We start from the raw sequence: 27,477 nt of genomic DNA on the forward strand, positions 1-27,477 counted from the left end.
TCGCTACAGAATACAATATAAACTCGTATCTCTCACCCACAAAGCTCTCCACAGTTCTGCACCAGCCTATATCTCCTCCTTCATCCTTTTCTACCACCCTACACATTCCCTGTGTTCACAAACTACCCTAAGACGAACATCCTCCATAATTCGAACCTCGCACCTTCGTCTCCAAGACTTCTCCCGTGCTGCGCCAATTCTCTGGAATGCACTATCCCCAGACAATCTGACTTCTACCTAGCCCCCACAGTTTTAAGTGTGTTTTAAAAACACATCTTTTTAAATAAGCCTATCACCTCAACTCACTAACCTAACTCTTCCCTGTTCTCTCCTTTTAAATATTATTCAGAATCTGCTCCCTCCTATTCATCTGTCTTCACTCCCTCCATGCACATGATAACTGCACATGATAATTGCACTTAAACACACTGGCTGATGACTGCCTCATGCAGCTTTATATGAAAATATTTATTACAATTGCTGGATTTGAATTATAAAGCACTTTTCACCTATTGTGTCCCCCCTATGTCCTTATAAATTGTAATCTTGCAAGCAGGACCCTCACTCCTACTGTTACTGTTTAAACTTTCCTACCTTATATTGAAATTATTGTCTGTACATGTCCCTGCTTAATAGTAAAATGCTGTGGAATATGCTGGCCCTATATAAAATAAAATTATTAGTATAGATGAAGGAATTGAGTGTAAACTGATTGTCAGCAACTAACAGAATTGTTTATAGCAGCAAGAAATGCATAGCTCTACGTCTGGTCAAGAAAAATGAAAAAAGCATATACAGAATGGGAAGAATAGTGCTAAGCAATAGTACGTGTGAAAAAGACTTGGGTATACTAAGAGATCACAGACGGCACATGAGTCAACAGTGTGATGCAGCAGCAAAAAAGGCAAACACAATTCTGAGTTGCATTAACAGAAGCATACAGTCTAGATCCCCCTGTACTCCTCTTTGGTGAGACCTCATCCAGTTCTGGGCACTACATTTTAAAAAAGACATGCACAAACCGCAGCAAGTTCAGAGAAGAGCTACCAGGATGGTGACTGATCTGCAAACAATGTCCTATGAGAAACGGTTAGGGGATTTGGGAATGTTTAGCTTGCAAAAGAGAAGACTGAGAGGAGACTTAATAGCTGTCTATAACTATCTCAAGGATGGTCACATTGTAGAATGATCAACCTTATTCTCATTTGCACAAGGAAACACAAGAAGCAACGGGATGAGAGAGGAAACACATTAGATATTTGAAAAAAACTTTTTGACAGTGAGGGCGATCGACGAATGGACAGGCTGCCACAAGAGATAGTGAGTTCTCCTTCAATGGAAGTCTTCAAACAGAGGCTAACAGTTAAGGCAAGTAAGGACAAGTCTGTATTTTTTTGCCTTTCTTAATGCAACCCATATTATGCCATTCAAACCTATATTAATGGTACACATGATGAAAATCTATTCACATTGTTTAAAATTTCCATCAAAGCAAGTGATTCACGTTATCTGGAATCACTAGAGAAGAGTCCATTGGCACAAGATTCCTTAGAATGCATCACGCAACAAATAGAAAAAGTGTCAAATCAGCTGACTGCTCCTGTATTAGACATAGGTATTCCAGGAGACTTGCAGGGCAGTCTGTGGTCGGGGTGTGGTACACGGAGTATGTATGTACTGGTCTGGGTTTCCAGGTCAAATAGTTCTCAATGCTCCAAAATGGGATGTTCTGCAACCCCAAAGGAAAGTCATTAAAACTTAAAACTTAGCCTTTAATTATATAAGATAGAAAAATTGGCAGAATGTGAACATATTAAAAAAGCCCCATAATGCTTACATGTTTCAGGCTGTGATTAAGGGTTTTTCTACCCAAAAAGCATAAGAATTTTTTTTTTAATATGTACACATTCTATCATTTTTATATCCTATATTATTAAAAACTAAGTTTTAAAGGGAACCTGTCACCCCGAAAATCGCGGGTGAGGTAATCCCACCAGCATCAGGGGCTTATCTACAGCATTCTGTAATGCTGTAGATAAGCCCCCGATGTTACCTGAAAAAGGAGAAAAAGACGTTATATTATACTCACCCAGGGGCGGTCCCGCTGCTGGTCAGGTCGGATGGGCGTCTCCGGTCCGCTGCGGCGCCTCCTATCTTCTTTCCATGACGTCCTCTTCTGATCTTCAGCCACGGCTCCGGCGCAGGCGTACTTTGCTCTGCCCTGTTGAGGGCAGACAAAGTACTGCAGTGCGCAGGCGCCGGGCCTCTGACCTTTCCGGCGCCTGCGCACTGCAGTACTATCCTCTGCCCTCAAGAGGGGAGAGCAAAGTACGCCTGCGCCCGAGCCGTGGCTGAAGATCAGAAGAGGACGTCATGGAAAGAAGATAGGAGGCGCCGCAGCGGACCGGAGACGCCCATCCGACCTGACCAGCAGCGGGACCACCCCTGGGTGAGTATAATCTAACGTCTTTTTCTCCTTTTTCAGGTAACATTGGGGGCTTATCTACAGCATTACAGAATGCTGCAGATAAGCCCCTGATGCCGGTGGGATTACCTCACCCGCGATTTTCGGGGTGACAGGTTCCCTTTAACTACTGTACTTTGATGCTGGAGATCATCTCCTTTTGGACCATTTAGAACCATGCAATTTTTCCAGCTCCAAAGTTCGGGTCCCCATTGATGTCAGTGGGGCTCAGGTTCAGGAAGTTTGGGTACAGTTCTAATCGGTCGGATACCAGAACCCAAATTTCCACAGGTTTGCTCATCCCTACATGGGAGCTCTCTTTGGTGGTGTCACCAAACATGTGTTCTCTGGGAGAACAAAGTGATTAGCAGTCTAAAATCAGACATACCCGATCGACATCTCCCCAGATGTTCAGTTGTCCAGGCTCCCCAATCACATTAGATAGTTGACTTAGGTTCAGCCAACATTAATCTAATGTGTATAGGGGGCTTTAACTTTCCTTCAGCAGCCCCCAAAAATCTAAATTCTCAAGATAAAATATTACGTTATTATAATAAATTATTACTAGCATTGAACTAAATGATCCAAAATTCATCAACAAGCTGCTGCGGAGATGGTCTACAGGTGTTGGATTTGAAGGCTACTCTTACAAAGTGAAGTGATGCTCTGCAGGATACACTGTCTGAGTCTGAGGGAGATGTGCTAAAGGACCACTGTCCATTCTCCTCCCTCAGGCTGAGATGTTGTGGAGGGGGGGAGTAGTGACGTTAGACTTGCAATATAAAAGCCTGGGCTTGGAGCAGGTGCAGGGAACGCACTTCTACAAAGAGTAGTGATGCCTACACCAAATGTCTCGGGATCTGCCGGGAAAAGCTTTAGAAGGGCTGTTTCGGAGCTTGATCCCAAACAGGCTGAGGCTATTCTGGTAAGAAGAAGAATCTAACCTTACTTTTTGTGTTCAGCCTAGTCTTCTACTTTGTATATGTAACTTATATTACAGCTTGCTTTTACTTTTCCTTCTTTTTCGTCACGTATGTATTGTCCCAGTAGATTGGGGTTGTCGTCGAATGTAAAATGCTTTACACTTATATATGATTGTGTAACCTATATGATTGATATAACATGGTCTATGATAAAATGTAACCCCTGATCATTATTAATGGGGTACATAATGACAGAGTAAGGCTTTTTTTTTAAATTTGTATGAGTGTGGCGTACATGTCATGTCCACTTATGCTTCAACTTTATATATGGAAACAGAAAATTCTTCATGATCAGTTTTATCGGGGTATATTCCCACATATAAAATAGTGTTAAAGTGTATTCCATCCAGACAGTTATGCAGGATTAGAGAAAAATAGCTGTTTTCTTACAAAAAAAAACAGCGCCACAACTGTCTCTAGGTTACATCTGGTACTGCAAATGAATTGGGATACAATCTGGTAGAGGTGTTGTGCTTTTTTACACAAACGCTGCCATACCCTTTTTCAGTCCTAAACAATCTTTGTAAGCAAAAATAAAACTTTACAAATATATATGCCATGTGTATGAAAATAATAAATTAATATAATAATAATAATAATAATAAATTAATATAATTAATAAATATAATAAGAAACTTGCATTCTACGTCTGAAATATTTGTGTTGCATTGAAATGTTTTGCTTGGTAAATCCATATAGTAAGGAACAGGTAAAATGCTAATTACAAAGTAGCTCATCCCAAAAAGTTGGTGCAAGGGTAACGTCATTATTTCCCTATAAGGCTGCGGTTACACAGTGGCAAAAAAATCAGAAAAAAAGTCTAATTGGACTCTTTTTTTCTGTTCAAGAATGAAAGGTTACAAATGACCTTATATAGTACTGATCCCAAAAATTCAACTATGCTGACATTTTTGCTATGCTAACTTCATAGCATAATTTTCTTTGGTCACATAGCATCTGCTTGGAGCACAATTACACTATAGCCAAGTTTACAAGAATGTATTTTTGATTCGAGTGCTGTCCACGACAAAAATGACATCACACGTACAGCATTTAAACCATTGTTATTCAATGGGGCTGTTTAGATGACTTTTTTTTTTCACGGACCGAACTTTTGCATGAAAATGATGAGTTTGTCCATAAGTCGGAGAGACTCGCCCATTTAAGTCTGTTGATGTGGAAAACAAACTCAGATCCCATGCGGATCATCTGTATAACAGTTACATTGCAATTCTTTAATATCGCAAAGCATATTTCGTGTTGTACATTTTAATATATACTGATATATAAAACTGGATGCCTTACTGATACCATGCAGATAACAAGATGAAAATGGTCCTTTTTTTCTGAATTAAAAAAAAGACAATTTTTTTATACGCTAATGTGAACGTAGTCTATATAAAATTTCTTTGGTAATCAACTAACATAACTGATATTTTGGAGAGTGGGGAGCAAATTAGAATTTACAATTACGGTAGATCACATATTGACAATTGGATTTTTGTTGTTTCTAGTGATGGGTAGAGATAAGTGGACACCTGGATGTTTGGGTCTGGCGGGTTTGGCCAAACAGTTATAAAAAGTTTGTGTTCAGGTACCAGAACAGTACCCGGACCCGAATCTGAACCCAGACCCCATTCACTTGAACTGGGGGCCCGAACATCCAGTGTTTGCTGCACTGTAATGTGCAAGACAGCGCAGCAAACACCGCTTCTGATCGGCGGTGGAATCAATCCCGCCGGTCAGAAAGCCACGGTTCCCACGCTGTCAGAAGACATTGCGAGTGTTCAGCTGTGATCGGAGGTATAACGCTTTCCCCCGGTCACTTGAATCAGCTGATTGGACTACAGCTCCCATCATCCGACACCTGCTGCCGCTAATAACAGTGAGAGCAGGAGCGGCAGATGGGAGTGTTAATCAGCTGCTCCTGAGCTGTAAATATATATATATTTTTTTAAAATGGCATGGGTTCCCCGGTATTTTTGTTAACCAGTCAGCTGGGGGCTGCAACCCTCAGCTGTCAGCTTCAGCAAGGCTAGTTATCGAGAATAGAGGGGTCCCCACACCATACTTTTTCATTATTTAACCAGCCAAGCTAAAGAAAACAATTGGTGACTGGTAATCTCAGACTCCAGAAAAGGCGCATCTATTAGATGTGCCAATTTTGCCACTTTGCCCAACTATTCTCACTTGCCCTGATGTCTTGGCAAGTGGGGTAATATTTGTGGGGCTGATGTAAGCTGTTTTATGGCTGACATCAAATACAAAGGTTAATAATGAATAGGCGTCTAAAAGACACCCCCATTACTAACCCCATAGTTAGATTGTAAAAAGACACAACCAGAATAAAATCCTTTAATTGAAATAATAACTCAGACTGTGTTATTTAAAATAAAAAAGCACAATTATACTCACCTTTACACTTAATCAATTGAAGCTCATGTCACCTGTAAAAAAACCAGAAAATAATATACAATCATATACTCACCTTTATGCTCACCGTTGCTCATGTCCCTTGGAAGAGAAAAATAATAAACAACCATATCCCTCACCTGTCCAATGTGAAGATAATCCATACTGTCCCATGACTAGCTGGATGATTTGGATAGTGTTCTCACCAGTGATGGGACCGCTATCTATGCCAGCCAACTCACAGTGAAACAGGAGCGTAGTCGACCCTGCAGTGTGCAGAACTGAGCTGCTGTGAGAAAGTTCACCGGAGTTAATAACTGGTGAATTCCGATGACTTCACTTTCGGCAGCTCTCCCTGCATGAGAAAGTTCTCATACTGCAAGCAGCGCCATAAGTGAGGTAAATGGAGTTCATAGGCTTTGAACTCTGTTGAATTTTCTCACAGCAGGCCAGCGCTAATCACTGTAGGAGCAATTACCCTCTTGTCAGTGTGAGCCGGCTGACTGGGAGAGCAGACACTGATGTGACTGCAAAATCATTCAAATCATCTGGATCGTTGTCGGACAACGGTCTGCACATTGGACAGGTGAGGGATATGGTTGTTTATCGTTTTTCTTCTTTTCCAGTGGACATGGGCATTGGTACATTGGGTGTAAAGGGGAGTATATGGTTGTCTATTATTTTCTGTTTTTTTACAGGTGACCTGGGCTTCAATAGATTAGGTGAAAATGTGAGCATAGCTGCTTTTTTATTTCAAATAAAAGAGTTTGTGTCATTATTTCAATTAAAGGATTTTATTCTGGCTGTGTCTTTTTTACAATCTAACTATGGAGTTAGTAATGAGGGTGTCTTATAAAACAGCTGACATCAACCCCACAAATATTACCCCACTTGAGACAGCACCAGGGCAATTGGAAAGAGCTGGGCAAAGCACCAGAATCTAATAGATGCGTCTTTTGTGGGTCAGCTGCATGCTGCTATTTTTAGGCTAGGGGGCCAATATCCTTTGACCCTATACCAGTCTGAGAATACCAGCCCCAGTTGTTTGCTCTAGCTTGACTGGTTGTCAAAAATGGGGGACACCAAAGCTGTTTTTTTAAATGATTTATTTAAATAATTTTAAAAAACAGCGTGGGACCCCTCTATTCTTGATAACTAGCTTGGTTATCAAAAATAGAAGAGACTCCACACCATTTGTTTGAAAAAAATATTTATTTATAGCACAGGCACTGGCTGATGAATATTCCCATGAGCAGTGCTTTCTCTAGCTGTTATTAGTGACAGTAGGCGTAGGCTGATGGGAGTAGTACTCTCTCATCAGCCGTTGCCTGTGACCAGAGGTAACCTTTTTATCGCCGGTCATATCTCCTGGCTCACATTGTCGTCTGATACAGTTCTCTGACCAGAAGTAATGATCTTACCGCCAATCAGAGCCTCCGGTGTTTTTTAAGCTGCCATGCACAAGGGAGTCTTTTGTATTGGGCAAAACATATATGTTCATTGATAACGTAGTACAATAAAGCCCTTAGAAATATATTTATCTGATGGAGACTTTATGTTTAAAACTCCAAAATACTATTTTAGGCTAAGTGAACATGGAGTTTTTGGAGGAGAAACTAAGCACAAACTAAGTGGAAACTCTCTAAATTTGTCTCCAAGTACCAAAATGACTGTCCAAACGGCATCTTTTTAGGTAGACTCCATTTGGAATTCGCCTGAAAAATCACTGAAAAACTGCCTAAATAAACAGACATAAAGGCTCGTGCACATGACTGTACTTTCGGTCCCAGTGCAATCTGAGTTCAGTCCAATTTACACAGACTGACAGAATGGAGAAGATGGGGACATTTTTTTTCCATCTCCTCTTCATCCGATAAAATAGGATCACCTTATGATCATAGTATTTTAATGATAGATTTAAAAAGACACCTAGAAAAACCCTATAGTGCACAACAGCAAAAACATACAAGCCTGAGTAGATAGACTAAGACTAGAAATAAGAAGCTAATTAATGAATCTAACAACCACCACTTATTCTGTGCCCTCTTCCTTATATATAAAAAAATGTATCAGACCGATAACAGATACTATTCAGAGAGACAGGTGTATGATATTTTGTTGTGGATTAATATCCATTCTTACATTACACCACTTTAGGCCTATGAATCCCTAAGATTTTTGTATAACTATACTGACTGACAGCATAGGTTGGCACCCTAGATAATGAGGTTTTGGCACCCCCCGCTCCATGGTGGCTGACCATCACTATCCCTGAAAGTTCCTGATATACCAGATATTCCTAAGGGAACCTAAAACTAGACATCAAACAACTATCTTATAAGGAGAGAGAGTGAAAGCCAAAAAAAATCTCAAATTCACATATATCACTTATCATTTAGATACTTGTCAATGGAGATAGCTTATATGTCTCTGCCTCGACGCGTTTCTCCTTTAATGGTTCATCTAGAGGCAAGAATTCATATTCCAATGAGATACAGGTGCTGTGCTGATCATAAGCCCATTGAGGATGTACCACAATGGGCTTATGATCAACACATCACCTGTACCTCATAAGAATATGAATGCTGTCCTCCTGATGAACCATAAAGGAGAAACATGTCGAGGCTGAGACATGGAAACTATCACCATTGACAAGCATCAAAATAATAAGTGATATATGCTGTATTTGATATTCGTTTTGGCTTTCCCTATCTTCCTTTAATAGATACTTGTTTGATGCCTAGTTTTAGGTTCCCTTAGGAGTATCTGGTATGTCAGGGACTTTTAGGGAGTGAGGTCGAGCCACCGTAGAGTGGGGGCGCCAAAACCTCATTATCTAGGGTGCCAGCCTCTGCTGCTAGGCAGGGTAGTTATGCGGACATCTCAGGGATTCATAGGCCTAAAGTGGAATAACCTGGGAATAGATATTATTCCACAGCCAAATATCATACACCTGTCTCTCGGAATAGTGTATGTCGTCTGTTTGATACATATTTTATATACAGTCATGGCCAAAAGTATTGACACCCCTGCAATTCTGTCAGATAATACTCAGTTTCTTCCTGAAGAAAATGAGTATTATCTGACAGAATTGCAGGGGTGTCAATACTTTTGGCCATGACTGTATATAAGGAAGAGGAGACAGAATAAGTGGTGGTTGTTGGATTCATTAATTGGTTTCTTATTTTTAGTCCTAGTCTATCTACTCAGGCTTGCATATTTTTGCTGTTGTGTATAGGGTTTTCCTAGGTGTCTTTTTAAATTTATCATTAAAATACTGCTTTGTAAGGGTTATATATATACACTTTATGTCCCTTTGAGTTATTGTTTGCATTCATGAGTCACACAATCATCATACTATGATACTCTGATCAGAATTTGCTCAGCGTGTGATTAGCATAAACTCCTCGATTCTCTCGGATGAGAGAAAAGACGCTAGTGTGTGCATGCCTTACTGTACCGCAATGTACAAACGACATTTGGGCACATGTGCAGTATTTTGTTACTTCTCTTCTCAAAAAACTCCTAAAAAACACACAGAATGAATGTATCTTTACGGAATTATAAAAGGGTCCTTTAGGTATGTACACCTGCCATGGGATAGCATTTGGTAAAAAGGCATGCCCTAGAAGCACATGGGGGCACATAAAGTGCGGAATACCAAAGCCTGTGGCCCTGTTGTAAAGTAACACTGATATTGTGGTCTATGACAGTGATGGGGAGCACAAATTTATCATTTTAACAGTCGGATGAAGATTTTATACCAATAAAGAAGAACATGTCCATAAATGTGGCATGGGGATTTTTGTATCACCTCAAGACCTAAGAAGAAAATCTAGCAACGTAAAATCTATAGTAGAATGGAAAAAGGTACAAGTCCACCAGTTGTACTACAGTGGCGATCCAGAGGAAGAAATCCATGTGTCTTCATGCAGGGCTGGACTGGTTATCTGGCAATTCTGGCAAATGCCAGAAGGGCCTGTTTGGCCATGGGCTGCCTTGTCTGCTACGTTGTTAACAGAATCGATGTTCTCAAGACACCCATACTGTTCAGAGTTGTGATGGAGCACAAAGTTGCTGACTCCATCACTTACCCCAGCAGGCCACGGGTATCATTAGAAATATTGGTCTTGTAGTAAATCTTGCTTTCCTCCATCCAGGGTAATATTAGTAATATATGCCATCTGGTGCTTGGGGACGGGGACAACATGGGTCTGTGTGATTTCAAATGCCAGCGCTGAATTTCAGCCCCAGTCCATACCTGTCCTCATGTTAGGAAAAAAAGGATCCCCCAACTGTAATTATGTTCAATGAGTGGATCCATGGTAGGAAGATCTCCATGAAAGGTGTTTCCATCTATCGGCAGCCATAATTTATTAGTGAATTTTCAAGAGATGATGATGTCTAGACCTTTCTAAATCCTGTCACTGACTGTGATGTCTACCTTTACAGTCCTCTCGCTTCTTGGGCAGAAGGCAAAGTTTAATAGAAGATGCCCGGAAGGAACGCGAAGCAGCGGCAGCAGCTGCAGAGGCTGGAGAGTGTACTGACCCTCTGGTATTTGAGGAGAAGAACGGAAAGGCCATTGTCAACCTGCTCTTCTCCCTTAAAGGAAACAAGCCATCTTCCTTATCCCGTACTCTGAAAGTGTTTGAGGTAAGAACTGTTAAATAATAAAAAAAATGGCTCACATCATTAATTAACCCTATAGTCATAGTAATGCTATTGAGCCCCAGTTCAGTCCTATATTTTCTTACTTCTGTAAGCTAGATATTAAGAACAACTTGATACCTTTATACCTTTATCATTGATGAGATTTATATCTTTATATTAAATTTAATTGACTTTTCTATAATTTCATCATCGCATTACTATGGGACGCTCATCTTCAAGAACATCTCCCATAGCCTCGCTCATTGGAGAGGTGGCTGCTCTCCCTATTCATTCGTATAGGAAAATAAAGTCAAATCAAATAAAAGTTTATAGATACATAAAAGAGCAAGAAAGAGAAACTCATGCACATCCAGTTATCAAACAGAGCTTACTGTTCAGAGCATTTCGCTGCCGCGGCCGCTCGGTGAGTGGGATGTGACACTTGGAGTGTAAGATGTTCCATGTTGTCCATGAGATGCTCTGTGATGTGCCCTCTGGCTGGGATTGGGAGACAGACAGTGATAATGCAATTTCCCTGTGGATGTGCCAGCTATCTGCTGCTGCCCCCGCTGTGGTAATGCGATCAGCGCTGTCACATTAGTGGTAATGCATTGATGTGCAGATACCTGCCACACAAATAGGGCAGGAGGAGCAGCATCTCACTGCCTCAAGCACCCCATACAATATGACTGTCTCTGTTAACCCTTGCCTTCTGTAATTCTTGGCTTTAGAAAATAATTAACATCCCTTTGTGTAATAAAAGCAGAATATTTTAAAAGATAGGCTTATTTAGGGATATGTTAAAAATTAATTTGCTGAGGGAAAGATGAGTTCATTACTGGCAACCTTCTTCCTAAACCATTAACATTGCGAAATAAACCACCTAAAAATCTAGTAATACATGCTTCAGTGCCAACAAGTGTCAGTTTTTGCTCCTTGGGCAACAGGTATCTTTAAGTGTGGGTAACATTAGCCCTAATGGTCTCAAATACTTTGCAAAAACAAGGTTTTTTTAACATTAAAAGGTATCTGTTTGTAAGATTAACCCCCCACCACCACAGAAACCAGCATATTTGGGCATGTAGATGTTAGAAATGAAAATTCATCAACACCTTTATATCTATTAACTGTTGCTGCATTCCTGAGAAATTAGAATTTTCATTCATATGCATATGAGGTGTAGAGTACTCTGGGCATGGCAGAGAGCTTAAACAGCCTCTGTGTTTTTCTGGGTTGTTTCCTCTCCCAGTACCAACCTCTTCACTTTGATTGATAGTTCTCTATCGGACTTCCTTACTTTGTGTAAAGAGTATGGGGGCCTATAATTTTTTGTCAATCAACTGTCATATCCAGTTCAAGATTATAGTCCTCTTACAAAATGTGAAGCTGAGACTGGAAACTATTGTCACTAGGTGGCCGAGCTAAATTCACACCGCCTGCAGATAGCATATTCATGATCTCATGAACGAGATGAATGCCCGCCAGGGTTTTGACCCGCTCTAGCACCCAGGGATAGAGAGTTATGTGGAATAGCTAATAGAAGCCAGGTCGCAAAGCTGTGTTTTATTTCAAAGTATAACAGGGACCTGGCCGCATCCGATGGTGACAAAACCGCTGCCCTATGACCTTCCTTAGAGAAGTTATGATCCAGCGTAGGTTTTAGAGTTTCAGCTGCCAAAGTAAGTGGGAGGGAAACTAGGGCCATCCTGGGGAGCGGGGAAGGGGGTGACTGACCAAGGGGTTAAGTGCACGTGCAATGATGTGGGCCTTTTCTCTCTGCAAAGGAAGGTCACATCATGCAGTGTGTTGTAAGAAACCAGATATAGCTGGCCACCATATTTCCCATGTGTTTGCCAGCATCCAACGGCAGAACATCAAGCCAGTAACTGACTTTTGTATCATTTGCTTATACTTTTGTACTTCCCTTGCATTTGCATATTTGACCATTGTATATGTATAACCATTGTGCATATAATGTATTCTCTAGTGTGACTTAAAGGCAATTAAATATATAATTGGGCTGCTCTTTTATCTCAATCCTCATATCCATAAGTCTGTGTTCTCGGTTTTAACTTTCCATGCTACCAGGGCTGGGTTCCGGCCCGATGTAATAGAGTTAACGGACCAGGCTTATATCTAACGAGGAACTGGTGGCAGTCCTACTGAGTTGATAAAGTTCTGTTTCACTGGTGCTAGTGAATGGGGCCTCTCAGCCTGTCATGGTTGTGAGTGAGTGTGGAGCCAAGTCAGCAGCTGCGTGGGCCACCTTCTCTCACTCCCTGTGCCTCTCTAGGCCCATGTGGACAGGGGGTGTCTGTGTAAAACTGTGCCAAGCTGACTTTGTGTGTCACCAGAGAGTGCGATGATGTCAGGCGGGGTGGAGAAGGGCGGGTTTGTTACATTTATGTACCTAAATAAAATGGAAATGGTTGGTAATATCAACTTCCTGTTTGTGGAATATTAGTATATGGGAGAGGGAAAACTTTTCAAGATGGGTGGTGCCCCTTGTGACAAGCGGGGATTCCGTGTCTGGACACAAGCACAGCACCTATCAGCGTTAATAAGTCCAGTCTGTGTGCCTAAACCTATCTGCGCAAATACCAGACGCAGACCATGCTGTGCCTTATATGACACTACAGTCATTCACTTTTTCATCATAGTACGTAACTGATGAAGGTCCAGATGTAGGACTGAAACGTTTTTTGGCTACTACCATTAAAATCTCACCAGCATTAAGTTGAGTGCCAGGTTCTTTCTTTTAGTATCACATGGTGTGGGAACCTACCTGGGCACCACTAGTAGTAGTGCACACGGCTTTATCTTTGAAACTTCAAAGCCATGTGACCTCAGAGCCAGAAGGGCCTGTTGCTGTCCCAGAAACCCTACGCTGAGATGACTCTTGTGTAGCCTGAGCTGGTTATCCCCACAGGATTTGGTACCCGGGAAAATCCTTTCTGTCTCAGGTTTGGAGGATTCAAATTGGTGCTGCTCGTCACCATGGTGTATTTGGAGTGGGTTGCTGAGAAGGTAGTATGGGAGTTTGGGGTGTCCTCAAATATTCTTGCAAGTGTTTTGCTTAGGACTGTCTTGGGAAAGCTAGTGTCCCAGTATGTGGCCACTGAACTCCCAAGGTCTGATCCTCCAGACAGCAGCGTAATGTCCACTCCTGTTGATGTCAATGTGATTAACATGCCTACTGATGGAAATGTGGAAGTGGGTGACGTACTGTGTCCCTCTCCTCGTGGGATGGAGGAAATCCATCAAGCAAACTGTAATATTGCCTTAGAGTGTAGCCAGTCGGCATGCTGGAACCAGTTGTCCTGTCAGATTGCCACAGTGGGGGCACACATGGGGCAGATAGCTGCGGAAGGGGAGCATGCAACTGATGGTGGGGCTGTCTCAGGAGCAGTAGGGCTCCAAGGTAATGCCTCATTGCAGGGTCCCTCCATAACCGGGATGTCAGAGGGCCAGGTTAATTAGTCTGGACAGGCAATTTGGTGGGAAGCAGAGAGGAAATGGGCACTACTTGCGGTTGCAGTGGCCGTGGCCTCTGTCAGGTGCGGTTGTAACACCTGGAACCCTCGATGGCTTCCCCCCTTCTGACCAAGTGGCTGCCGGGTCAGTTGGAGGCCAGGAAGCAGGTCCCGTAGAACTGACAGAAGACATAAATAATAATAATAATAATCTTTATATAGCGCTAACATATTCCACAGCACTTTACATACATTATCATCACTGTCCCCGTTGGGGCTCACAATCTATATTCCCTATCAGCATGTCTTTGGAATGTGGGAGGAAACCGCAAACACGGAGAGAACATACAAACTCTTTGCAGATGTTGTCCTTGGTGTGGTTTGAACCCAGGACTCCAGCGCTGCAAGGCTGCTGTGCTAACCACTGCGTGCTGCCACCGTGCTGCCCGCACATGACAGTCTTCTCTATTTTGGTCACATCCAGTCAGGGGTTTCAGGCAGCATTGGAAACTAATGACAGCTCAAATGCTCTTAAGGAGCAGGCGGCAAAGCCTCCCTTGGACTCAGACCTTGACAGAGTGGTCAGGGACCAAGGACAGCTGTACCGGGTAACGATCCAGCAGGGTTCATCGGAGGCGTGGCATAGGGACTGACAGTTAGTGGTACCCTATCCGTTAAGGACGGAGTTGTTGTGGATTGCACACAAGATTCTGATGGCTGAACATTTAGGGATCACTAAGACAAAGGCCAGGCTAGCCCAGCATCTCTACTGGCCAAGGATGTGGGCCGATGTTGATGCCTACTGCTGTTCGTGCGACACCTGACAGAGGGTGGGGAAGGCAGGGTGGTGCCCCAAAGCCCCGCTGGTAACTCTGCCAATTATTGAAGAGCCTTTCAGGAGGGTGGCTGTGGATCTCATTGGACAGATGGCCACTCCCAACAGCTCCAAGAAATGCTTCCTACTGACGGTAATAGATTATGCCACCTGTTAACCGGAAGCAGTAAAAAAACAAAACAAATAAATAAGGTCTGATATGTATAGAACCAAAGGCTTGAAAAAAGGCTAATTTGAGCCCAAACGTTGCCACAGCATGTGGATTTGAAATAAAACCATGTTTTTTTCACCTTTAAGCTATGGAGTGCTGCCTGCATTTTTTCCTATGTCTAGAACCAAAGGAAGAAAAAGAACCTCTAAAATATAACTGGAACGCTCATCAGGACCTTGGGGAACTCGGTATATGGCCGGTTCTTAAAGGGAACTTGTCACCTGAATTTGGCGGGACCGGTTTTCGGTCATATGGGCGGAGTTTTCAGGTGTTTGATTCACCCTTTCCTTACCTGCTGGCTGCACGCTGGCCGCAATATTGGATTGAAGTTTATTCTCTGTCCTCCGTAGTACACGCCTGCGCAAGGCAATCTCATAGAAAAAAACAGAATTACGTTAGTAGACATAATAAAGCATGCATGACCCTCTCTTCAATTGACACTCACATACATATAGCAAATATGCAATAGAGTAAAGTTGCAAATATGGCACATATGGGGTTACAAACCCTTTACAATTCTGATGGTACAATTGGTACAATCACATGCAGATAGCAAATATGCAAAAAGGCAAGGTTACAAATATAGCAACCCAGAAGTGGTAGCCATGTCATCCATTTGGGCCAACAAGGTGGCCGCTGCCTTACTGTAGATTTTCTCCCCAGTGGGTTTTTCCCAGGAAATGCATGTGGTTGCTTATGGAGTCCCTCTGTAAGCAGATATAAGTACATTAGGTGACCAGCCCATACCACCCACAGATTAAAAGCATTTGCAAACGGTTCAATGGCACCCTGAAGCAGATACTTTAGATTTTAGTTAACTCCCATGGACAATATTGGGAGGGGTACCTCCCGCATCTGCTACTTGCCTACCGAGAGGTACCAGAAGCCTCAATGGGGTCCTCCCTCTTTGAGCTCCTGTATGGGCGATGTGTGCGGGGGGCCCCTGGCTGTGGTGAAGGAGGCCTGGGAAGGAGACTTAGCCACCCCTGGAGTGTCGATCATTGAGCATGTTGTGCGCTTCTGGGACAAGATACAGGCTTGGCGCAGTTAGTGCACAATAATATGACAAGAGCCCAGGCCGACCAGAAACAATGCTATGACCAGAATGCTTGTGAGAGGACCTACAGGTGGGTCAATATATGTGGCTACTGATATCCGTACCCAAGGACAAGTCTGGGAAAGCCCATACCTTGTGCACCAGTGGCTCAACGCTGTAACGTACCTGATCACCCTGGACCATGCCCAGGGAAGGTGGAAGGCCTTCCACTTGATGAAGGCACATCATGAGTGGGAGACCAGTGCCCTCCTTGCATGCAACCTGCCAGAAGAGGGAGAGGTGGAGACCCTCCTGAATATGCCAGCCCAGGCTTGAGCAGGTGGAACCATCAAGGATGTGGTAGTTTGCAACCAGCTCTTGTTGGACCAACGGTCCCAGCTATAAGCAACTCTACACCCCTTCTGGGATTTGTGCAGCAACAAGCTCAGAAGGACCTTGCAGTCATCCATCACATGGACACTGGGTATCACCCCCAATCCGGTGTTCAGCATATTAGGTCTCCATGGATGTACAGCAGCAGATGCGCAACAAAATGCTGAAACTGGGGGTCATCCAAACATTCAGCAGTGCTTGGAACTTGCCCATAGTCGTTGTCCCAAAGAAGGACTGGACAACTCGTTTCTGCGTGGACTATATGGGTTTCAACGCTGTCATGGTCATTGATGCCGCACATCGATTACCTGCTCGATCAGTTGGCTGGGACCAAGTACCTGACCATCATTGATCTGAGCTGGGGATGTTGACAGATTCCCCTGACCTGTGAGAAAAGGTAATGCTCTGCCTTTATCACCCCACTCGGACCATTCGAGTCCACAGTGATGCCATTTGGCATGAAGAATACCCCTGAAACTTTTAAGCGGATGGTCAACATGCTGCTTAAGGGACTTGAAGGGTATACATATCTTCATGACATTGCCATCTTCAGTCCCACCTGGGAGGATCACCTAGAGCATCTGGCACCGGTGCTAAGGCAGATCCGTTTGAACATTAGGCCAGAAAGGTGCCAGCTGGTCATGAGTGAGATCCACTACCTGGGACACCGGGTAGGCGGGTGGGTTCTGATGCCAGAGTTCGGAAAGGTGATTGCCATCACATCCTGGCCCACCCCCAAGACCAATAAACAGGGGATGCCCTTCCTGGGCACTGCCAGGTACTATAGGAGGTTCGTCCCACACTATAGTAGCCTGGCAGAGCCCCGGATGGGTCTCACCAAGAAGAAGCTACCCTCTGCAGTCTATTGAACAAATGACTGTGAGACGGTCTTCTAGGCACTGAAGACTGCCTTTTCCAGCTTACTGGTACTACAAGCATCTATCTTCACATGGCTGTTTGTAGTACAAATGGCAGTGACCACCCCGTTTTGTACTTGAGCCAGAATCTCCTGCCTAGGGAGGTGGCCTACTCCATTATGGAAAGTGCTTTGTTATTTCCTTAAAACCCTCCATGAGAACTCGCACCTGGGGCACATGTCCCACCTGACACTCACACACTCAGCAGTAATGAGGAAGCAATAAGACAAAATATATATTAATATACATTTTACCAGCAGAGTTGTACAGGTGCTTATAGATGCCGTACAGACTTTCTTGTGGCATGTTCATGTATATGTTGATATGTTGTAGAGTCTTACTTTGCCCATATTTAATAGCTATTATCTAGATGTGAGAACATAAAAATAAAAGAAGACCAACTTTCCCCCGCGTTTCCAGGATACATTCCTTCCATAGGAGTACAACACCAGATGCGCTTATACCCCACATTGGTGTGTTGCTTCTATCTGGTCATTATAGTCTATTGTTTTCTATGAAGAAGATTGCACAATTTACTTGCACAATTATAATATTACAATGTTGCTGACCAGAATTGTTTAATATTATATTATTGGTCATTTTCTTAGACATTTGAAGCCAAAATCCAGCACATGGAGACACGACCTGGAAAAAAGGGAACTGGATCGAACTCAGATTTGGAGTATTTTATACGCTGTGAAGTTCATCGATCAGACCTCAACACATTAATGAGCTCCATTAGAAGAGTATCAGAAGATGTAAGGACCACCAAAGAAGTGAAAGGTATGCGTTGACCAAACCTGGGCATAGCATAATATGGAGCATCCTAAGAAACGCAGACCCAAACCTGGGCTTCATGCTCAAGGTGCATCATTCTGTTACCCCTCGACCTATGTGGGGTAATGTTACACAATGTAGCTACCTCGCCACGCCACGTGGTAGGGAAACTCACCCATGCGTGGAAAAACTGAGGGCACATTACAAATGACAATAGAGAAGCTGAGAAAAATTCAGCACCAAACATTGGAGGATATTTTTCCGGGAATCCCTCTGGTGCCGAATTTTTGGATTTCATTTTGTAAAGTACAGATATACCTATGGAGAACATGGAAAAATTACGATTTTCATCTTCTCCGCATCTGTGATACAATTCTTTCATCTGAGAGAATTGGATCACAGTAAGATGACACGGCTCAATCTTTGACAGAGTTTGAGCTGAGTGTCATAAGCATAATCGGCCCAATTTGCCCGCATGAGAGAATATACAGCAGTGTGAGCGTACCCTAATAAATATTGCAAAAATGTTTTTTAGCTTAGGCCAGGTTCACACTGCGTTAACAGCAGCCTGTTCAACACACGGGCTGCTGTTAACGCAAGTACCGACTTGTCATACCGCTAGCGCAGATAGAGCTAGCAGATGCTCTAATCTGCGCTAGCGATGACGGACCTGGAAACGCTGCAGCCCGCGCCCCAGGGTCCGTCACTCAATGACGGCACATCACTAGCGCACGCCCACAATGGGCGTGCGCTAACAATGCGTCTGACATTGAACTAAATGGTAGCGTTAACGGACTACGTTACACCGCGTTATGCCGCGGTGTAACGTAGTCCTTCTAACGGACGACTAAAGCGTAATTTGAACCTGGCCTTAGAAAAATAGGCTTAACGTCCACAATTGTAAGCCCAAACTTGAAGCTGTCCAGTTGTCGGAAAACTACAACCTTCAGCACAAACTGTCATGGGAGGTTGAGAGGATTAGAGGTTATGGCCATCGGTGTAGGGATTAGGGGAACAAGTGCATGCAGTCCTGACGTCTTCGTTGCCAACCACCTAGAAATCCCCGGACAGTCTGTAAAAATAGGAAATAATTTCCTGTGTCTGTAACTAAAATGTGATGTGCCTGTGATGATGCTGACGCTGGAGTAGGTTGTACAGATTATTATAGCTGTAGTTATCATTTTATAGTTGACTTCAGAAAATGTCTTTACATCAGAATTATGGACTGTAGATATCAATCAATTAAAATCTTAATGATTTATTATTATTGGTTTTCCAATCTGTCCATAAAAATGTTAGCTTTCTGTAAGTTTTCAAGAAAGCATAAAGCAACAAGTTGGTAACTCCACCTGACATACATACGTAAAAAAAAAAAATTATGAGTAGTGCTAGTGCAGGAGGGCATTATAACCCATCGTTAATTGATCTCTTTTCATGAGTTACTAAATAAAGGTCTTTCTTTTGGCATATACAGTTCACTGGTTTCCTACTAAAATTGCAGACCTGGACAAATGTCACCACTTGGAAACTAAGTTCGATCCAGATCTAGACTTGGAACATCCGGTGAGTCAGATATCTGTTTTTGTTAACTTGTCAATCTACAGAAAAATCCTGTCAAAATACATGAAAAAGGTGATAGCAAATGGTCAGGTGCCCATAATAATACCACCAAGTAGCCACCATATATTTTTTCGCCACTAAAGCTTTTTACCTTTCTAAATATATCATTGATTTTTTTTACATTAAAGTGGATTGATCACCAGACTTAAGAACACAAATTGCCTAATTTCCTAAACAAATCTCTAGGACATGATGAGGCATTGATGTACATTCTTTGAAGATCTATTTCAGGATGGCTATTTAATCCTGATATTAAAATGAGCATTTTATGAGCAATGAAAGAACTCAGGAGACAAGAGCATTCTTCCTCTAACTACACAGCTTGATTGACGACGGCAGGTGCTGAGCAGCGTGAGATCTCAGCAGCAGGAGGGACCCTGAGGCTTGGTGGGTGGAGATTGAGTATAAACTCTTAAGTAGGATTTTGATGAATTTACATATTTTTCAGCTCCATGTTCAACCCTCCATCTGAATGCCGAAAAAACTTCCTGACAGATTCTTTCCATGGAAGGAGACAAAGAAGGTTCTTGCAGGAATTAGGAAAATGTGTCTGGCTAAAAGACACTGTCAGGAATTATGGATATTGGTATACAAATTTTCAGACTTTTGCCTCATGGCTCTGTTAGGGGTTCCATCTGAATACTGTTTTTTGGGGATTCAAAAGGAACCCTTGATGGAGTCACGAGCCTGGCGCTGCAATGTAATACGAACCCATTTGTCTAAAGCTATTCTCAGATGAATTTTCAAAGTAAGTACACCAGCCTTGTCAACCGCCAGAGATCTATCTAAGATGTTTGCAGTTTGTATTGTGAAATCTGGTGACGCTTTAGGGAAGAAATATAGATGCCTTCATTATTTGACAGTCTGCAGCATTTTTTGTATGATGATCGGTCTTAAAAATCAGTCATGTAGAAATCCTTCCGAGACCACAGAGGTCAATCCCGTGCAGATTAGCTCCTCCTTTGGCTGGCAGACATTTTAAATCACGCCATCTTAACCAGGGGGATGGGGCTTGGCTGCCTTTTGTCCTGCTTCACAGGAAGACATAGATAAACTCCCGAGACGCAGAGAGAGGCCTTACAAATTTTATATATTTCCACTACAAAAGTTTTTCCTTTGAACTTTTAGTACCATTAATTATTGGTTCCTTGTCTCCCTTATTCAGGGTTTCTCTGACCAAGAGTATCGTAAAAGGAGGAAGATGATTGCTGACATTGCCTTCTCCTTCAGGCAGTAAGATACTAAATGGACAAATTTGATTTAGAATCATATGCAAAACACATATGGCAGCGTACAGTTAGGCCCAGAAATATTTGGACAGTGACCGAATCTTTGCGATTTCAGCTCTGCAGGCCACTATTTTGGATTTAACATGAAACAACTGAAATACAATTGAAGTTTAGACTTGCAGGTTTAACTAAAGGGGTTAGATAAAAATATCCTGTGAAACGTTTAGCAATTGCAACCATATTTCTACAAAGCCTCCTCCTTTCAGGGGCTCAAAAGTAATTGGACTAATTACGATAACTTTACCATAAATAAAGTGTTCACATTTAATACTTTGTGTAGAATCCTTTGCAGACAATGCCTGAAGTCTAGAAGCCATGGACGTCACCAAACGCTGGGTTTCCTCCTATGTGATACTTTGCCGGCCTTTACTGCAGCTGACTTCAGTTGTCCCTTGTTTGTGGGTCTTTCTGTCTTACGTTTTGTCTTAAGCGCGTGAAATGTTGCTCGGTGTGGTTGAGATCTGGTGATTGACTAGGCCATTGCAGAATTTTCCACTTCTTTGAGTTAATAAGCTCCTGTGTTGCTTTCACAGTATGTTTTGGGTCATTGTCCATCTGTTCTGTGAAGCACCGTCCAATCAACCTGACTGCAGTTGGCTGAATCTGAGCAGAAAGTATCGTCCTGTACACTTCAGGTCTCATCCGGCTGCTTCAGTCTTCAGTCACATCATCAATAAACACTAGTGACCCAGTGCCATTGGAAGCCATGCATGCCCATGCCATCACCCTGCCTTCACCATGTTTTACAGAGGATGTGGTGTGTTTTGGATCATGAGCCTTCTCCGCACTTTCTTTTTCCCATCATTTTGGTACAGATTGATCTTAGTTTCATCTGTCCAGTGAATGCTTTTCCAGAACCGGGCTGGCTTCTTTAAATGTTTTTTGTTAGCAAATTTTAATCTAGTCTTTCTATTTTTTTGACTGATCAATGGTTTGCACCTTTGTGGTGAACCCTCTGTATTTGTTCTCATGAGTCTTCTCTTTTTGGTAGACTTAGATACTGAAACACCAACTTCCTGGAGAGTGTTCTTCTCATGGGTGGATGTTATGAAGGGGTTTTTCTTCACCATTTAAAGGATTCTGCTATCATCCACCACTGTTGTCTTCCATGGACATCAAGGTCTTTTTCAGTTCCCAAGCTCACCAGTGCACTCTTTTTTTTAGAGAATGCATCAAACTGTTGATTTGGCCACTCCTAACATTTATGACAATTCTCTGATGGATTTCTTATTTATTTTCAACTTAATAATGGTCTGTTTCTCTTCCATTGAGCGCTCCAGTTCACCGTATGTTGTGGGTTCACAGCAACAGCTTCCAAATGCAAATACCACACCTGGAATAATCTCCAGACCTTTTACCTGCTTAATTGATGATGGATTAAGGAGGGAATAGCCCATACACCCCATTAAAGAGCTTTTGAGATAATTGTCCAATTACTTTTGCTCCCTTGAAAAAGAAGCAGCTACATATTAAAGAGCATTGATACCTAACCCCTTACTCCAATTATGATGTGTATAGCCTAAAAAAACATTAAAGTCTGGACTTTAAGCCCATATTGATTATATAACTGTATCTTGAATATGTTTTGGTAAACAACTAAAATGCCAAAACCTTTGTCCCTGTCCAAATATGTCTGGACCGAACTTTATATATTAGTATCATTATTATTACTACATATGTATTATTGTACCTATATAGGAATTATTAGGTGGTATAGCAACATAAAGGTAAACACTTATTTAATCTAGATGAATCACTTTAGTAGGGCTATGTTCCTTAGCAAAAATCTGAGGCTGATTTGCAGTTTGCACTGCAGCTGATGAGCACGTGGATTAGTGGTATTGTTAAACACTCGGACTATTATCCTTACCTTTCTCTGCAAAATTTGTAGGAAATTAGTGATACAGGAAAGAAATATATCTTGGTACCTGAGGACTCTCTGAGGACTCTCAATTCTAAATATTTTTCTAGGAAATTAGTATCATGCTTCCTATTTCCAGCCTTTTATTCTCTGAAGGGGTACTAAAAATCCAAGATAAAAACATGAAATGCATGTAAGCAGAGGTGTAGAAATCCCATTGACACGAAAGGGATATGGATTTGACATGGTTTCCCCCAACCAATTTTTGCTGTATTTTATCATTACAGTGGAGATCTGATACAACGGGTGGAGTATCTGCCGGAGGAGATTGCAACCTGGTAAGCTGCAAATACATTTTTAAATAAAAATAATCATTGCATTGGGATTACTAATTATTAATATTTTTTACTAATATTTTCAGGAAGCAGGTCTACTCTACTCTGAAGAGTCTGTACCCAACACATGCATGTAAGGAGCACTTAGAGGCTTTTCATCTGCTGGAGACCCATAGTGGATACAGTGAGGATAATATACCGCAGCTACAGGATGTGTCCTGCTTTCTAAAAGGTGATATACATGGGAAACATGACTAGCCATCCCGGCACAATTAAAATAGTAAAACAGATAGCCAGATCAATTTGAGATAGATAGATAGATAGATAGATAGATAGATATTAGATAGATGATAGATATTAGATAGATAGATAATAGATAGGTAGATAGATAGATAATAGATATTAGATAGATGATAGATAGATAATAGATAGATAGATAGATATTAGATAGATGATAGATATTAGATAGATAGATAATAGATAGGTAGATAGATAGATAATAGATAGATGATGTATAGTAGATATTAGATAGATAGATAGATAGATAGATAGATATTAGATAGATGATAGATAGATAATAGATAGATGATAGATAATAGATAGATAGATAGTAGATAGATGATAGATAGATATTAGATACAGTACATGATAGATATCAGATAGATGACATAGATAGATAATAGATAGATAATAGATAGATAGAAAGATATTAGTTAGATGATAAATAGATAGATAGATATTAGATAGATAGATAGATAGATAGATAGATAGATAGATACAATTCACATACCATAGAAGAGAAGCAGGACAAAGGCACAGCTGTATGACCTCGGGTTGATGAAGCTGCACACACACCAGGGATTACGGGTGCCACTTCCAAAGAAAAAGAATCTATATGTCCATGGAAAAGAAAGCGGATTGGCACATACCGTCCCGTGCAACAAAATCCTTTATTGTGGCATCATCATACTAACAGCAGGCAGATAAAACAGTGGAGCAAATACAGACGACGATCGTTTTACGCTTACATTGCGCTTCAACAGGTCATCAGGCCTGCTGTTGGTATGATGATGCCACAATAAAGGATTTTGTTGCACGGGACAGTATGTGCCAATCCGCTTTCTTTTCTATGGACAAACAGATAGATAGATAGATAGATAATAGATAGATAGATAATAGATAGATAGATAGATAGATAGATAGATAGATAGATAGATAGATAGATAGATAGATAGATAGATAGATATGGACAAAAATCAGGCAGCACTTCAGTTCAAGGAAAAATTGCTGGCTTTAATCCAGCACCAAGTCGTGAAACATTTCGACCTCACATCACGGTCTTTGTCAAGCTTGACAAAGACCGTGATGTGAGGTCAAAATGTTTTACCACTTGGTGCTGGATTAAAGCCAGCAATGTTTCCTTGAACTGAAGTGCTGCCTGATTTTTTTCCATTTATATTTTGCATTGGACAACCTCATTATTCAGGAAATATTGCACCCTACATCTGCTCAAGTTTGTGCTGCTATCTGTCTTTTCTAGATAGATAGATAGATAGATAGATAGATAGATAGATAGATAGATAGATAGATAGATAGAGATATATGATAGCAGTGGTGTAACTAAAGTTCAATGAGCCCCGGTGCAAAATTTAGACCTGGGCTCCCACCACCATGTTGGTCAGATGTATGGGCCTTTGTAGGGTACTAGATCCTATAAAGATATGCATATTCACCCTCCATGTAATAATGTCCCCCATACTGTCACATTCCTGTAATAATATCCCCATCCTTGCCCCTTTCAGTAATAATGTCCCCCGTTTTTCCCCTTTCTGTAATAATGTCCTTCATCCTGGGCCCCTTCTTGATATAATGTCCTCTGTCCTGTGTTTCTTCCAGTTGTAATGTTCTCTACCCTGTGCTTCTTCGAGTTTTAATGTCCCCCATCCTGGACCCCTTCTTGGCATAATGTCCCCCATCCTGGCCCCTTTCTGTAACAATGTCCCCCTTCCTGGCCTATTGTCCTCCAGCCTGTGCCCATTCCTGTTGTAATGTCTACATCTAAGGCCCCATACTGATATAAAGCCCTCTCATCCTGGACTCCTTCCTTGTATAATGTCCCCCATCCTAGCCATTTCTGTAACAATGTCCCCCATGCTAATATAATGTCCCCCAGTAGAATGTTGCAGTGTCCGCTACTATTGCCTGAAGCTGAATTCGCTGTGCCAGCCATGGGCAGCGCATGTCGTCACTGCCATGCGCCACATGTGACGGACACACTGATGTCAGCTGCTGGCCTCTGATTGGCCAGTAGCGTGTATTGCAGTGCAGGGAGCCGGTGGGTCTCTGCACTGCAATACACTTTCGAGGATGCACAGTCTTTGAAAATCCCACGTCTAGGTTTGCTGCGCTATGGTATGTAACACATTAGATGTAAGGATACATATAGTGTACTGGAAAACTGGAAAAAAATAGTTTTCATTTACATGTTCACTACATGGTAAAACTGACCCGGCAATATGATTCTCCAGGTCAGTACTTGTATGCAGATACCAAACATGTATATATTTTTTCTTTTATTTAAGAGAGGTGAAAAAAAATTGGAAATTGTACAAAAAAATTGGCCCCAAAAAAAGAAAGAAGGTAATTCTGGCGTTTCGATTTTTTTTCTCTTTACGCCATTTACCGAATTGGATTAACTTACTTTAAATTTTGATAGATTGGACATTTCGGAATGTAGGTATACCAAATATCTAGATATTTGTTTTTTTTATATTGTTTTATTTTCCTTGGTGCAAAAGGGGGGTGATTTGAACTTTTGTATTTTTTTTATTTACTTTTTTCATATTTTTAAAGACTTTATTTTTTTCACTATTTGCTGTCTTTCTTTGAAGCTGCCTGTTCCAAGCATGGCAGTGCTTCAGTGCGGCTGTTAAAGGCACTTGTTGGCTGATGAAATTAGCCGCCACACGCAGGAAAAGATGCGGGCTCAGTGTGTTAACGGCAGGGACACGGCTTATGACGGAAATATATGTCAAATGTCATGAATAGGGTTAACGAAGAACAAGCACTTTGACCTGTTCTTCGGCTTGTAACCTTTTTGATAACATAGAAAACTTATATTTTTTATGTGTTCCTGTATCCTGGGAAATGTCTTGTACCTCATTGGGTTCACCTAACCGTGTGTCGTTGTTATTTTGATATTTATTGTAATGTAAGCTTTGCTCCAAGTTTTCCTTTATTTTTTTTCTAATTTGCGATGTATGTGACGCACATTGTAATCGTAGCTATTTGTTACATCTGTAGAGAGAGGGAGCTACAGATTGTAGTACGTTTTTATTTATCTCGCATTTTTCTTTTTTTTTTTTTATTTCAAAGTGGCATGCTTTGTTTATGAACTGGAATATGTCTCCACCTGCTGGCAATTGTGTAAAATGCAGTTGTCAAAATCACAGTACTTGGGTCATCCATCTATAATAAAACAAAGGGCAGCCAGTATTTTGTAGGAGGAACAGCACGGCATGTATGTCTGCAGAAGTTTTTCTATAGTATCACACAGTGACATGGAGAGATACATTATTATTCATTATTTTGCAATATTTTATTTATTCTATAACAAATTAATTTACTTTGTATTATTTTGTTTGTTTGTGATGCCCGTGTTTTATTGAAAATATTTCTTGATGTTATTTCTTTGCACATATTCCAAGGAAAATACAGGCGTCAAGATCTAGAATGATTCCATCTTTAGGCTGCATTCACGTATCCGCGTGTCAAGTCTCGGGGCTGTCCGTTTTTTTCCAGACACTTTTGGACACTGATCCTTAGAATTTTGATTGATCCATATACACATCAGTTTTAAAAATGGATCTATGAGTTCGGATTCTAAGCCGCAGAGCAAGTCCTAGTCTCATCTGTTTTGCAGATCAAACTCGGACTACAGGGTTTCATAGAAAACAGACTTCAGTTTTCCCTCCGAGTTTCATCTGTTTTTAAGAGTCAATGGATAAAAAAAACTTCAGGCAGTCTACTTGCTTCAGGGAAAGAAAAAAACGGATAAGAAAACAAATGAATGTAACTGGCAAGATAAAAAAAATTGGTCCATTTCTTTTCGATGGTAAATATGCAAACTTTTTCTTTAGAGAAGAAAAGCACTAGAACTCTAGCGCCATCTGTTGAAAGTAGCAATCTAAAAAGTCAATATCGACCATTTAATGAGCC

At 41.6% G+C, this 27,477-nt stretch overlaps 1 protein-coding gene across 2 annotated transcripts in view; it reads left to right on the top strand.

Annotated features, from left to right (window-relative positions):
• Window positions 1-27,477, top strand: part of TH (tyrosine hydroxylase) — a 77,885-nt gene that overhangs the window by 21,412 nt on the left and 28,996 nt on the right. The window contains exons 1-7 of one of the 2 annotated variants that reach the window (XM_069740285.1): window positions 3,280-3,389; window positions 10,312-10,515; window positions 17,986-18,160; window positions 19,629-19,717; window positions 20,940-21,007; window positions 23,212-23,262; window positions 23,346-23,491. In XM_069740285.1, the coding sequence (XP_069596386.1) occupies window positions 3,300-3,389; window positions 10,312-10,515; window positions 17,986-18,160; window positions 19,629-19,717; window positions 20,940-21,007; window positions 23,212-23,262; window positions 23,346-23,491 (823 nt within the window). In that variant the 5' untranslated portion in view covers window positions 3,280-3,299. Of the gene's footprint in view, window positions 1-3,279; window positions 3,390-10,311; window positions 10,516-17,985; window positions 18,161-19,628; window positions 19,718-20,939; window positions 21,008-23,211; window positions 23,263-23,345; window positions 23,492-27,477 lie in introns of those variants that run through there. The other variant, XM_069740286.1, reaches the window with a different exon arrangement.

Source organism: Ranitomeya imitator, chromosome 9 (genome assembly GCF_032444005.1).
Source record: "Ranitomeya imitator isolate aRanImi1 chromosome 9, aRanImi1.pri, whole genome shotgun sequence".
NCBI classification, from domain to species: domain Eukaryota; kingdom Metazoa; phylum Chordata; class Amphibia; order Anura; family Dendrobatidae; genus Ranitomeya; species Ranitomeya imitator.